The 13,760-nt window shown below is 42.4% G+C and overlaps 1 protein-coding gene across 1 annotated transcript; it reads right to left on the bottom strand.

Annotated features, from left to right (window-relative positions):
- Positions 1 to 6,064: 6,064 nt before the first annotated feature.
- Positions 6,065 to 12,501, bottom strand: gapdh (glyceraldehyde-3-phosphate dehydrogenase). Its single transcript, XM_061235870.1, has 12 exons — positions 12,386 to 12,501; positions 11,731 to 11,774; positions 9,198 to 9,297; positions 8,904 to 9,010; positions 8,723 to 8,813; positions 8,184 to 8,299; positions 7,872 to 7,953; positions 7,567 to 7,718; positions 7,133 to 7,211; positions 6,943 to 7,026; positions 6,665 to 6,762; positions 6,065 to 6,360 (listed from the first exon to the last, which is right to left on the bottom strand). The coding sequence occupies exons 2-12, from the start codon at positions 11,751 to 11,753 to the stop codon at positions 6,291 to 6,293; spliced, it is 1,002 nt and encodes a 333-aa protein (XP_061091854.1). The 5' UTR covers positions 11,754 to 11,774; positions 12,386 to 12,501; the 3' UTR covers positions 6,065 to 6,290.
- Between the last annotated feature and the right edge of the window lie 1,259 nt (positions 12,502 to 13,760).

Below are 13,760 nucleotides of genomic sequence, written 5' to 3'. Positions count from 1 at the left end.
CTTTTCTAGCAGCAAAATAACCACACAACAACGAGCGATGCGGGATTTAGCTGACTACCGTAATACGTTAATAAATACACACATTCAAGTGCGTTTCTTCTATATTAAGTAAATGTGGGTTTTAAAAAATATTTTAACTGTATCTACCGTCTTTTAATGTTAATAAATAGTCTATCTGTATTGCGTTTGTCTCTATATTACCAACACTCGTATTATTTAGGATTTGTTTTTCGTGCCCACAGTTGTATTGTCCTGAATAGTTGTGTAATTACGGTAGGATGACGTCGGAAACCATAATAAACCGAAATCTGCGGCTCGAATGGGCGGGTGAAACTTATTTTTCAATACTGATAAACTGTGACTGTTTTCGTTTTGTACTTCGACTCTCTGACGTTGTTTGCGAACACATTCTTTGTTTCCTGCTGTTTCATTAATTGGATATGTCCTGAAAAAAAAACTGTATCACATCAAGAAAGAAAGAAAATCCTCAGTAAGAAAATATCAGCTATTATATCAGCATCAACTGAAGAAAAAGATAAATAATTACTTATTTGCTGTATTACCTGACACACTGAAGGGAAATGATCACATATCTTCTCTCTACATCTTTCACTGCATATCAAGCCCTAACCCAATACGAGCAAACTGGATATAGGCGATTACAGGTTTACTGAATGATTGAAAAGATGCCTCGAAGATAACTGACACAGACCTGTTTAATGAGTCAATCTCTCACAGAGTGAGATATCGGCAGGCTTTTCAGTTCAGTGCCGCTGAGCCCAGAGCCTGTATGACACTAGGGCCTGCATGCTGACTAAATGTCAACATGTATAATAAGTCTGTCTCATAACAGCTTAACCAGTTCTGATTTTAAACAGTAGTTTGAAGTATCGTGTGCAACATAATGACAAGGTCTGTCTACCAAAAAAAAAAAAAAACGCGATTTAGTTAGCTCACCACTAGCACGTTATGGTTGGACGTTTGTCAGCCAGTTACCACTACTTCTAAAAACATAAACGGGTATACTGACTCATTTTTCTTAAAACTAATAGACCAGTCTAGTCTATTGTGGAGCATAGCCTAAAATAAAACATGATGATCTGATCAAAAATGTGTGAATGAACTAAAGAAGAAAAAAAACGAAGCATCAGATAATTTGATCGTAATACAAAGCAAAGCAGAGAGCCTACAGGTTACATGAATCAGAATATACTGAAGCACAGGTCTGTACCTGCAGAACAGCATATTCAAATGGAGAGGAATGTGGAGGCAGGTGGAGATCGAGTATACACTGTATAAACAACATTCTCTCAACTGTCACTCTACATGCCAATGTCTGTATTTCACCAAATACATACAAAGTTAATTTACCAAAATTAGTATTTTTTAAATTGAATTGTTTAATATGATCTAGAAAGAGAAAGGCATTAGCTTGACAGGAGGCCAACTGTGGGATAGTGGAAGAAAGGTAAGTGTTTGACACAGACTCTGATCATAGCGCCAGCTGGAGATCTTCAAGCACTGTTCAAGGCATGTCATGATGACAGAAGAGTCCAAAAAATAGCAGTAGTAGTAGTAGTAGTAGTAGTAGTAGTAGTAGTAGTTGTAGTAACAAAAGCAGTAGTAGTAGTAGCACCAGTAATATTAGTAGTGGTAGTAACAGCAGTAGTAGTAGCAGCAGTAGTGATAGTAGTTGTGGCAGTAATAGTAGTAGTAGCAGTGGTAGTAGAAGCAGTAATAGTAGCAGCAGTATAAGTCGTAGTAGCAGTAATTGTAGTAGTCATAGCAATGGCAAACCTCTCAAGTCTCACCCATTGGCCGTGAGACACACGCATTTCAACCAGTTCACACGCTCACACGCCTGTCTTTTCTCACGGTGAGTCGGCCGAGAAGGGATAAAACCCACTACATGGAAATAAACATGATCTTAAAAGCAGCCTCGTTGGATTTGGAGCCACGTTTGGACACTTGAGGATCTTTTGACATTTTTTGGTGATCTTTACCCGTCTGGCCGGTAGGCGGGGTTACTGTGAGGATCTGCCGCGTTTGTCCCACTCTGCACCTGCACGCGCAGAAAGGCGGTGTGCTCTGATGGGTAGGTATACTGTGAACAACGCTCCAGTAAGTTAGTACGTTTTAAATCGTAAAATATTGTTTCAGTTGAAAACTTCGACATATTTCATATTTTCGACATAGAAAATTTTCGGTTTTATTTGTGCTCGCCAATTATAAACTTAATTATAAACTAAATTATAGTTTATATAGTTTATATAAACTCAATTATAAACTAAATTATAATTGGGAGAAGTGGATTCGGCCAAGGGGCCTCTGCGACCAAAACATACACAATGTCGATTTGCTCCAGCCCTGATTTGCAATCTCACTCTGAATTTTTCATGAAACTTGAGAGCCCTAATAGCAATAGAAGTACCAGTAGTATTAGTAGTAGTAGTAGTCATAGCAGTAGTAGTAGCAGCAGCAGTAATAGCAGTAGTAGTAGCAGCAGTAATAGTTGTAGTAGTAGTAGTAGTCATAGCAGTAGTAGTAGCAGCAGCAGTAATAGTAGTCATAGCAGTAATAGTAGTAGTAGTTGCAGTAGTAGCAGTGATAGTAGTAGTCATTGAAGTAGTAGTAGTAGTAGTAGCAGCAGCAGTAGCATAATACATAGCAGTAGTAATACTAGCAGTCACAGCAGTAGTAATAGCAGCAGCAGTATTGGTAGTCATAGCAGTAATAGCAATAGAAGTAGCAGTAGTAGTAGCAGCAGTAATAGTTGTAGCAGTAGTAGTAGTAGTAGTATTAGTAGTAGTAGGAATAGTAGCAGTAGTAGTAGAAATTGTGGTGGTAGCTTTCTTTTCTGCCTGATAGTTCATTGATTGATGTTGCCAATTAGAAAGATATTCCATTCACTTGGTATCCTCAGGATTCTGAGGATCACGTACAGTCAGACTCTGATGAGAGGGGAAGAATGAAAACCAGCAGCGCTATTGTCCCGCAGGGCCAGACTTGAGAATCCAGATTTGACACACCGCGGCGGCCGTGCGATTGCGCTGTGAGGAGAAATAGTGCCCCTTGCAGGCTGTAACCAGATTTGATGATTAATAATTCTTCCTAGTTCTCCAACACAATTATCAATGTAGGTCACTTATTTAGGGATTACGCTCTCACCAACAGAACACAGTATTGTGAGGAAAAAATGAAAATAAAAATAAACCACTGCTGCGGTGTACGTACCAAAACTGAGTTGTTAAGAAAACGCATACTGATTCTAAATGCACACTCATTTTACATTCATGTCATATTTGATTGATTGATTTTATTTGACATATTTTTAAATATACATAGGCCTTCTGGCAACAACCACATACACACTAAAATTATCGAGGAAACTAGACAATAAAGCCATGATGACATTTCTATTGCAGTCCTCGTTGTACTCGGCCTTGGTCAGCACGGGCAAGACTCACATAACTGTCTGATGCTAAAAGAATGATAATCCAGCCCATCCAGTCAGGCACTCTGTTTAACACTGAAATAATGTCTTCTGTCTACACGTTTATGGTTATCATAAAGTCACCTTGGTCCATTTGTACAGTAAATAAACCTTCTCTCTATATGTATGGTTGGCATTTATATAGCGCCTTTATCCAAAGCGCTGTACAATTGATGCTTCTCATTCACCCATTCATACACACACTCACACACCGACGGCGATTGGCTGCCATGCAAGGCACCGACCGGCTCATCAGGAGCATTTAGGGGTTAGATGTCTTGCTCAGGGACACTTCGACACAGCCCGGGCGGGGGATCGAACCGGCAACCCTCCGACCATGTCGCCCCAGTATATTGGCCAATATATACTGTGCTGTCTGTAAGGATTTGGACAGGGGTACAGTTTTGGTGGTTTTGCCTCTGTACCCCAGCACATTGGAGTTTGAAATTAATCAATGAGTATATTACTTGGCGGCACGGATGGTGTGGTGGGTAACACTGCCGCCTCACTGTAAGGAGGTCCTAGGTTTGAATCTCGGTTGGCCGGGGCCTCTCTGTGTGGAGTTTGCATGTTCTCCTCGTGTGCGCGTGGGTTTCCTCCGACAGTCCAAAGACATGCAGGTTAGGCTGATTGGACAGTCTAAATTGCCCGTGGATATGAGTGTGTGAGTGAATGATGGGTATGAGTGTGTGAGTGAATGGTGGGTATGAATGTGTGAGTGAATGGCCCTGCGATGGACTGGCAACCTGTCCAGGGTGTATTCCTGCCTTTCGCCCAATGTATGCTGGGATAGGCTCCAGCCCCCCGGCGACCCAGTTCAGGATAAGCGGGTTAAGATAATGGATGGACAGTATATTACTTTCTTTGTTGACGGCTGTAATTCCTATACGGATCATCTGATATGGATGTAAATACACTCAAATTAAAGGCGACAGTCCTCAAATTCACTGTTTCGAATCTAATGTTCTGGAGTATGGAGCCAAAACAATGAACTTGTACCACTGCCCAAATACTTACAGACGGCACTGTAGTAGCCTTTCTCAACCCATTTAATGGAGGCAATTTTGTGTGTATTGAGCACGTTATATAGTAAGTGATGTTTGATTGAGCTTTTAATATCATTCTGGGTGTAGCATGATTTGGTAATTTAGCACAAATTAAAATGTTCTGTTTTTCCCTATTGAACATACAACAAATGTATTTTATGTATTTTGCATTGTATTTTGCATAATTTAGTATTATTTAGTTGCTTTGAATAATTTACTCAGCAATTAAGAATGTATTGAATGAATATAAATATAAATTATAACTATTCAGCTTGATGAATTTGGATCCTCAGAGACAGGGTCACATACTACCCCATCAGCCCATACACTGCAGTCACCTTATAGACCTCACTAAGTGAGAGTGCAACTGGTAGATCTAAATTGTTCTGTAGTATTTCAATGCAAATGGCGATCGTATTTGAAAACTGTATGTCCGAGTATTTCGTATTTTTTTATATTTTAGTATTTTGTCCAGGATTAAACTCGCCATTTGTCAGTCTCCTTCCCTGGGCCTCACTATCATTCAAATAATACATTTAGAGATTCTTAGGAGTCTTGAACCTACATTCAAAATAGCACCAGCTACTAAAGGTTCAGCTCCCTCAGCATCAGTGACCATACAATGCAGAGTGTATGCTTGCATAATGGCTGCCGTCTTTGCCATGCCATTTAAAGGTAAATATAATGGATGGGCATGTTTCAGAAGGGTCCAGTATAGAATACAATGGTCTGCCATTTACAGGTTGTGCTAGTAATCTGGCAATACCCACAGCTACACAAAACGGGTAACAGTGGGGAGGTTTGTGGTGGTGGTGCAGGAGATTACGGGAATATAAACGATCATATTATAGGATTGATCAGAAGGAAAACACGGAAAAAGAAAGAGAATGAAAAGCCAAGCAGACAAAATAAAATGCTAGAAAAGGGTGGAGAAGAGGCACAGGAAAGAAAGATGTAATGTATGGGTAATATTTGCTCACTCAATGGGAAAAAAAAAAAAAAAAAAAAAAAAAAAATTGTTTTGCAATCCAGCCAAATTAAGCCATTGCACATTCATAAAGTTATAGCATGATTAAATCATGCAGTGATCTGTAGAGATGAAATTGAACATGCAGGAGCTATACAAATGTGAAATAAGGATTAGCGGTTCCAGTTGTAATGTGGTCCTGTGGGCAAGGGGTTTAATAAGCTGAGGTCCAGCTATGCAGACTACAATTGACACACACAATTTGTCCTTTCCATTTAAATTCAGTCAAATGACAGGTTGGTTCCCCTCCCAACAAGGAACCCCCTTTTCTGTCACGCTTGGTTGTCGGTTCTAGGTTTCTCAGACCGTTCAGTAAGCCAATAACAGCACAAATTGGATTCTGGAGTCTTCTGACATTCATGGAGTTGCATAGTTTCAATGAAAACCCCCCAAATAACAAACTTGTGTTCAATACTCACAATGAGCAAGACTGAGTTTAATGGTCTGAAACTGTCTATCCAGTACCACCTGTCCATCAACAAAAGAATCAAATCCAGGTTTACTCACAAACAGAGGACTTTATTTTGATGACAAACTGTGCAGTCTAACGGGACCAAACCGAAATTTGAATTGCGTTCGATTTTGAATGCAATTGACCTCACACTGAACAGAACAGGGCTTATTTTTAGTACAAAAGAAATGAACACAGCTTGAATTTGTATGTGTTCACAGGCAGTCTGATGGAGAGTCCAATCAAGGAGAGGAGATGAGTCTGCTGGTAGCTCTACTCCTTTGAGGCCATGTGGACCATCAGGTCAACGACGCGGTTGCTGTAGCCGAACTCATTGTCGTACCTGTGTCAAAACAAATAAAGGTACCTTAAGTGAAACGAAAACTCAGAGAGCATGCCAGCTGTAGTATTCACAGCTGGGCTGCACTTCATTCACATTTACATATTTAAACAGAGCAATCCGTGTGAAACAAAGCAAAGTCGGAACTGGTCGACTGGACTTTTGGGTTTCACATGCACCAGCAAAAAGATTCAGCCACAACAGTGTGAATCTTCAGTGAATCTTCTCTGGCACTGCATGCTTCTAGCCAGGATCAGTCAGAAGACTGTGGGAAGAGTATCGGTCTAATATTGTCATCGGTACCTACCATGAGACAAGCTTAACAAAGTGCTCATTGAGCGCAATACCAGCGCCAGCATCAAAGATGGAGGAGTGGATGTCCCCATTGAAGTCGGTGGATACCACCTAGGAGTGAACGCGAGAGAAGAGACAATGACAATACCGTCATACTTCTGGTCATAATCATCAGTACCATTATCGCCATTCATGCATACATTTGTAAATCAGTGTTACCCAACATTCTGGTAATGAAATGCATCTGCTGACCAGCATCAGTGGGAATCAACGTTTGAGTCAGGCACTGACCTGGTCTTCTGTGTATGCCAGAAAGCCCTTCATGGGTCCTTCTGCCGCTTCCTTAACCGCCTTCTTGATGTCATCATACTTGGCCTGAATTTGAGGAGGATGAAGCAGTCAAAACCCACTCTTGGGTAGAAGTATGGCATTTACACGAGAGGGGGGGGGGGGGGGGGGGGGGGAGAAGCGAGAGACTCACTGGTTTCTCCAGACGGACAGTCAGGTCAACCACGGACACGTTGGGAGTGGGAACACGGAAGGCCATACCGGTCAGCTTGCTGAAAGAGTCAAAGCAGATGCAGAAATGCTCATCATTAGACATGGACAAAGGCAAAAACTTGAGGCCTCAAAAGCCTCTCACTCACATGGGATTTATAAACATGAAAAACACGGGGCTAAAATATATTCCGAATTAACACCTGAAAATTGGGTCTGTCTATTATGAATTCCTATTTTTGCATTAAGTCCATCTTGGTATAGCAAGTGTCCTACTATTGCAGTTATACCTGTACTAAAAAATAAAAATAAACTAAACTAAAGAGGCATTACCACATGAACTGCAGTTTGAGGCTGCCTGTGAGAGCAACTGGAGCGTGGCATCGCCATGCCCGGGGGGCGGCAGTCAGCACTCACCCGTTCAGCTCAGGGATCACCTTGCCCACAGCCTTGGCGGCACCAGTGGAGGCGGGGATGATGTTCTGGCTGGCACCACGGCCGTCCCTCCACAGCTTGCCAGAGGGCCCGTCCACGGTCTTCTGGGTAGCCGTGATGGCGTGTACTGTGCTCTACGGCAACAGAGAAAGGACTTGCTCAGCCACCCTCCACACTTCCGAACAAAGCTACAGATGCCATCGCAGCCTTTAGATTTAAAAATGCATCAGTTAAGAAAATGCATGTAAAAAAATACTAATAAATAAACAATAGCACAACATCCTCACCATGAGTCCCTCAACAATTGTGAATTTGTCATTGATGACTTTGGCCAGGGGAGCCAGGCAGTTGGTTGTGCAGGAGGCATTGCTGTGGAGAGAAGTGACATCACTCACCACTCCACTAGTGCATTATAAGGGTTGCAGTTCATATTTGATAATTAACACAAATTCTTCAAAAACATTCTAAATTCTCCAAATATTTTTGGAACCAATTTAACCAGGCCTGCAGGTCTGGCACTGTAAGAATGGATGACTGACTGGATATGAAGACAAAAGGATGAGCCATCAAATAGGACACAGGAGATGATGGGGACATACCTGACAACCTTCAGGGAGTTGTCATATTTTTCATGGTTGACACCCATCACAAACATGGGAGCATCAGCACTGGGGGCGGAAATGATGACCCTCTTGGCACCTCCCTTCAGGTGAGTCTATGGGAGAAGATGGAGGACTTGTGTTAGGAGGGGGTGGGGGGGGGGGGGGGGGGTGGTGCACTGAGGAAACAATTTTAATGTAAAATATTTAACACCAAGTGGCTATATTAAAAAATAATAATAATAATCTAAAGTGTGATGCACACCGAGCTGTGTGAACATGTGCTATGCTTTAAGTTAACACTGCACATGACCAACGACACCTCAGCATGCCATGTTGAGGAGAGGGGTGTACACATGCACGATTGTGTGAGCGTGCGTACGTGCTGAAAATAAACCCGCAAACAATTGTGGTCAGATAAACTGTTCCTATATTCAAACCATGACCACAGCACTTTGAGTGGAGTAGAAATGGAGTGACCCAGTTGCACATCTCCCCCCCCCCCCCCCCCCCCACGCACATGCAGGTCAGACACGTACAGAGGCCTTCTCAATGGTGGTGAAGACACCAGTGGATTCCACCACGTAGTCGGCACCAGCCTCACCCCATTTGATGTTGGTGGGGTCCCTCCTGCAAGGAGAAAGGAGCGGTGAGACAGGGCACCGAGCACGAAGCCGACCGGTCCTGAATGTTTAAAGCAGCCGGGACAGAGGCACTCACTCATGGAACACGGTGATGACGTGGCCAGCGATGTGGAGCTTTCCGCCCTCAGCCTTCACCTCACCATGGAAACGTCCGTGGGTGGAGTCATACTTGAACATGTAGACCTGTGGGGAAGGGGGGGGGGGGGGGGGGGGGATTGAAAGGGTGAAATTCCAGAGTGTGACCATTCTAACCTGAGGAAGCTGTAACATCCATCAATCTGGTTGTGCATACAGAATAGATCTGATGTCACTCTCCCTACCCCCCTCTTATTTATTCATTTATTTTTTTTAAACAATCCTGTGTCCTCACCATGTAGTCCAGGTCAATGAAGGGGTCATTGATGGCCACAACCTGGACCTTTCCGGAATGGAAAGCAGCACGGGTAACCAGGCGACCGATACGCCCAAATCTGAGAACGACAAAAATGTACAAGTTAAACGCCACATTACGCAAAACTCCACAACCAAGAACACAGTGAGACACGATCACTGAATGGAGTCCTTAAAGCTTTTGGTCCTTAAATCCAAACCCAACTGTCACAATGCAAATACTGCAATTCCCCATTTCGGACAGTAGATGGTATGGGTGGGCCAGTTATAGCTCAGCAGCCCATTGCCTTTCATGGTCAGCCTCTCTCGGCTGATAAAACGGAATACCAAAGGGACTGTGAAACTAATAAGCTGAGGCTATATCCATGCCATAGAGCTGTATCCATGCCATAGATGGTAGGCATGAATCCAGGGCTCCGCATTACAGGGCACACACTTAACACAACGCTACTGTGAACACCGGCACAATCAAAGTCAGGGAGATTTCCAGCAAGTCACTGCAGGTCATTTTGAGTCACTGTAACAGTTATATCAGTTGTGAGGGTTGTAAAAATATCAGAGGGAAATTGGAGACCCTTCGCTGAAACACGGCCAGAGTAGTTATTCATGGGTGTAAAGTTTAGCCGTGGTTGCTACAGGGGCTAGTCCCTTCAGTGCAATGAATGACCAGCTTGATTAGAGGGGTTATTGTTTAACCAGGAACTGGCTGGTGGTAGGCTAGCCATGGAGCCTTACAGGACAGTGGGGTCATTTCGTGTTCGCCTGAGAACACCGTGCACCGATCACAGACATGCACGTTCACAAAGAGCCCCAAACAACATGGAGCAATATGACAGGGAAGGCAAGGGGACTGACATCACTTGTGTCCACATTAACCAGTCTGGGCATTGCACACTCAGTACAATGCATTCCCACTGAAGTAACGTCAGCTGGCAGCAGGGACACAGGCAATTGTAGCTATATCAAAAGGGAGTCGTGTGTATTGCACACACTCCCAATGTATCCAATAGTAAATTCACTTGGGATATTCATTTTTTTGCCCCATCACGGTGTCGGTTTGTTCCGCATTGCCACCGTCTGCAAAATGACCAAGTTCCTAAGAGACACACCAGTCAAAAATACAACTACTCGAATCTAAGAATCAAGGGCTGTGGGCTCACTCCAGGTCCAGTTACACAGGGCAGTTCTGGAGACCAGCATGGAGCTGTGGTACAGTGCAAAAGGCCATGCAAGTGTGCTAATTTTAGTCAAGTTCAAGACACTCATCTACTTCACTGGAGCTGGCACAGCTTTATGGTCTTTGCACTCTGGTACCATTCTTTGTTAGTGTCTAGATAACACTGACACTTTTGTCAATTCAAAATTAGTCTTTATTTATTTATAATTTGTATACAAGCACCCAGTGCTCATTCCATTTTTCCTAATAGCAAATGTATTAATTTATACATACAAATAAAAATTAAATAAATTACCCACACAATACAAAGTTAGAACTAGGCAGAAATGGGCCACTGTCAGTACATGTACTGTATGGTGCACCATATTAGTCTGGTGTGGTTTATACAGCAGATACTACAAAACCACTCTGCCAAATTAGGTATACATTTGAATTTTGAAGGAAACCATTTTCATGCTGGCGGAAAAGCATTACTCAACAAGCTGGAAAATATTTACTGACTAGATAAGTGTAATCACCCGCTGAGTGCAAGGCAGAACTTTGAACAGTGGTGACGCACAGCTCAGCAGATATGCGCAATTATACACTCCTCCTTCTCTAAACAAGAGCGCGATGCAAAACACTTCAGCAGTGAAGAGAAGAAAGAACAAAGTCCTGGTCTTAGGCCACCATGCGTACAATTAACGAAAAGCACCACGTGTGCCCCAGGGCCACAGGCCTGCCCATTGCCTCTGCCCGTTAGGAACAGGACAGAGGCACACCATACTTGTGAGCTCGGTCAGGTGCCGGGCGATTCATTTCTGGACATGCATGCAGTCCTGCACATACACTAGGGCATTTGGTGCCATGGTATGTGGTCATGGGTCACGTCAGGACAAGGTCAAGCTCTCAAGCTGCATTTTTAGAAAGGCTTTAAAGCGTATCGTTTTCCTTCCTCGTAGAGGTCGGAAGTCAGTTGAGGATCTTTTGGGTTATGCACAGAGAAAGCTTGTGGACAAACACAGCCTGTACGGAGACATGTGAACTTCTGTGGAAAGGTTGTCTGGCTAAAATTAGAGTGAAGAGGGGAGGTATGTGACAGCTGAGGCAGCAGAGCGATATGACAACCAAACTATAATTAATGGGACAGAGAGAGACGGGGAGGCAGAGGGAGACACCACTGACAAGAGCAATTCCACAGGAAATAAAGGAGGGCATTGCGCAATTCTGCATCAGTTTGCAACCTTTGAACTTCCTACTGAATGCCAACAAGGTAAACATCACGTCCTCACTCAAAGGCAAGGTTTAAGGTATATTAATTCTATATGGTTATAGCATTAAAAGGAAATGGTCTTACCCATTGACTCCAACTTTCACCATTTTGCCTGAATTTCTTGTCCTCTGGGGGAGAAAATAAATAAGAATGAAAAGAGGAATCTCAATTAAGGCGTTTGGTACAAATTGAGATCAAGGTCTCAGAACTTTGTCATTGCACACAGAGAAGCACAATGTTTGAGATGAAAGACTCTATAGAATCTAATCATAAACAGGCCTTATGGAACAATTGATGACAGATACTACTCAAACTGCCTGTGTTTGGTGTACTGTGTGTGTTTAAATGATCAATCAGCTGCAAGGACAATCAAGACCAGTTAGGAACAAATCAGTCAATCTACCATATAGCCAATTTTCTGATTTGGAAACACCATCAAATTACAAGCACAAATAAAATTAAGCAAATGCTGTCCTCATTCAAACTTGAGCAGAGGTGCACATGGCAGAACCTTCATGCTACATTCATTTATTTGTGTTGGACAGAACATTAAATTAAACATGGTTTAACAGGATAGCAGTATTCCTAATAACCACTGCACCAACATTAGACAATGGTGTAATCAACCCGATTGAACAAGCAAATGTTAATTACTCTTAATTACTGATGCACGTTTATAACCTAATATTAAGACAGCTACAATCAAGACAAACCAAGAAAGGCTCATAGCAAGGGTTACCGTTTGTGAGTAGCCTCTGCACTTCTGTTCCAGAACTCAAATGTGTGAGCTGGGCCGAACAAATTTGCAATCGGTATTTATTGTTTCGCCCTGTGAAGGCCACACCCCCTCTCCATAACCCACGTGTTGCTCGGCCGTTTTGAATGTCAAGGTCGTCAAACCTACAGAAATGTGAAGTTCGGATATTTACAAAACTAAACTTTTAAGTTCAGTGTTTAAAAGCAGCGTTTTAATACATAATCATATAACAAGTTTTGATGGACCTTTCATTGTTCATATTAGTCTAAGTGAGGTTAAGGGAAAAGGGGGAGTTTTAATTTCTTTGTTCTTATGAATCATATAAACCATGATCATGCACATCACATACATCTGCCTGTCATATACAGTGTACTGAAAAAAATCGTACAGTTACTGACTGTTACAACATCCAGTCCTCATAGAATATCGGCATTTTAGGGAGGTGATGTTTTACGCACGGCGGCAGTGCACACTAACGGGTTGGTCTTAACGGGTGCTTAACGGGATCTTGCATTTAACAAATGTCACGTTTGCAGATTCAAAGCTAAAGGAACTGTGTTTAACAATCTTGGATCGTTTTCTTTGGTTTCCCCGATTCAAAGAGCACATTAAGAAGATGTTCATGTGATCGTGCAGGGAGTTCCGTCGTTATGTGAAACACAGCAGGAGGGCGCCTTTTATCTCCAGCCCTGTTGTGTGCAATAACGCTCACTGAATGTAAGCATATATATGCTCTGAAAATTTTCTAGGTTGCCTTGAAAATGTATACATTTTTTATTTCTTTTTAATTTATTTAATTAAGGCGTATAGGGGAGACCGAGGAACAAGCAATCACTTTTAGGTTTTCGCTGAATAAAAAAATATATACACACATATTAGAGAAAATATGTTGTCTATACTAACCGCATATGGCAAAATGAACTTGTAATGAATGTCTCGGAAGAAATGGATAAGAGAGTGCTAAATAGGACCGAATAAGTACATGGTACAGATGGAATATACAACGTTACATAATGGACAACTTACAAAAGTTATTGTGGCTGATGCATTCATAATAGGCAGGGGCATGTTGCAACACAGCGTTCCAACATGACCCGGCTGTGTTAGTTGTACCCCTGCTTGGCCCAGTCTCTGCTTGCAAGTGACATGTGCCAAAACTACACTCACTGAGCACTTTATTAGGAACACTATACTAATACTGGGTAGGGCCTCCCTTTGCTCTCAACAGTCTCAATTCTTTGTGGCATGGATTCCACAAGATATTGAAAACATTCCTTTGAGATTATGTTGACATAATTGCATTACACATGAATGTGTCGGCTGCACATTAACGCTGTGAGTCTCCCGTTCTACCACA

This window comes from Conger conger, chromosome 1, assembly GCF_963514075.1.
Source record: "Conger conger chromosome 1, fConCon1.1, whole genome shotgun sequence".
Classification (NCBI taxonomy): Eukaryota; Metazoa; Chordata; class Actinopteri; order Anguilliformes; family Congridae; genus Conger; species Conger conger.
Note: the sequence above shows the minus strand (reverse complement) of the source record. Positions and strands in the feature narration are given on the sequence as shown.

Bases quoted from the DNA above. Each gene is read 5' to 3' on its own strand.
- gapdh (XM_061235870.1), bottom strand. From the start codon at position 11,753: ATGGTGAAAGTTGGAGTCAATGG. The intron at 7,027-7,132 runs GTGAGTCTCTCG...CCTCAAATTCAG, and splicing joins CTGTCCGTCTGGAGAAACCA to GCCAAGTATGATGACATCAA. The intron at 6,361-6,664 runs GTAGGTACCGAT...GTTTTGACACAG, and splicing joins TTTGTTAAGCTTGTCTCATG to GTACGACAATGAGTTCGGCT.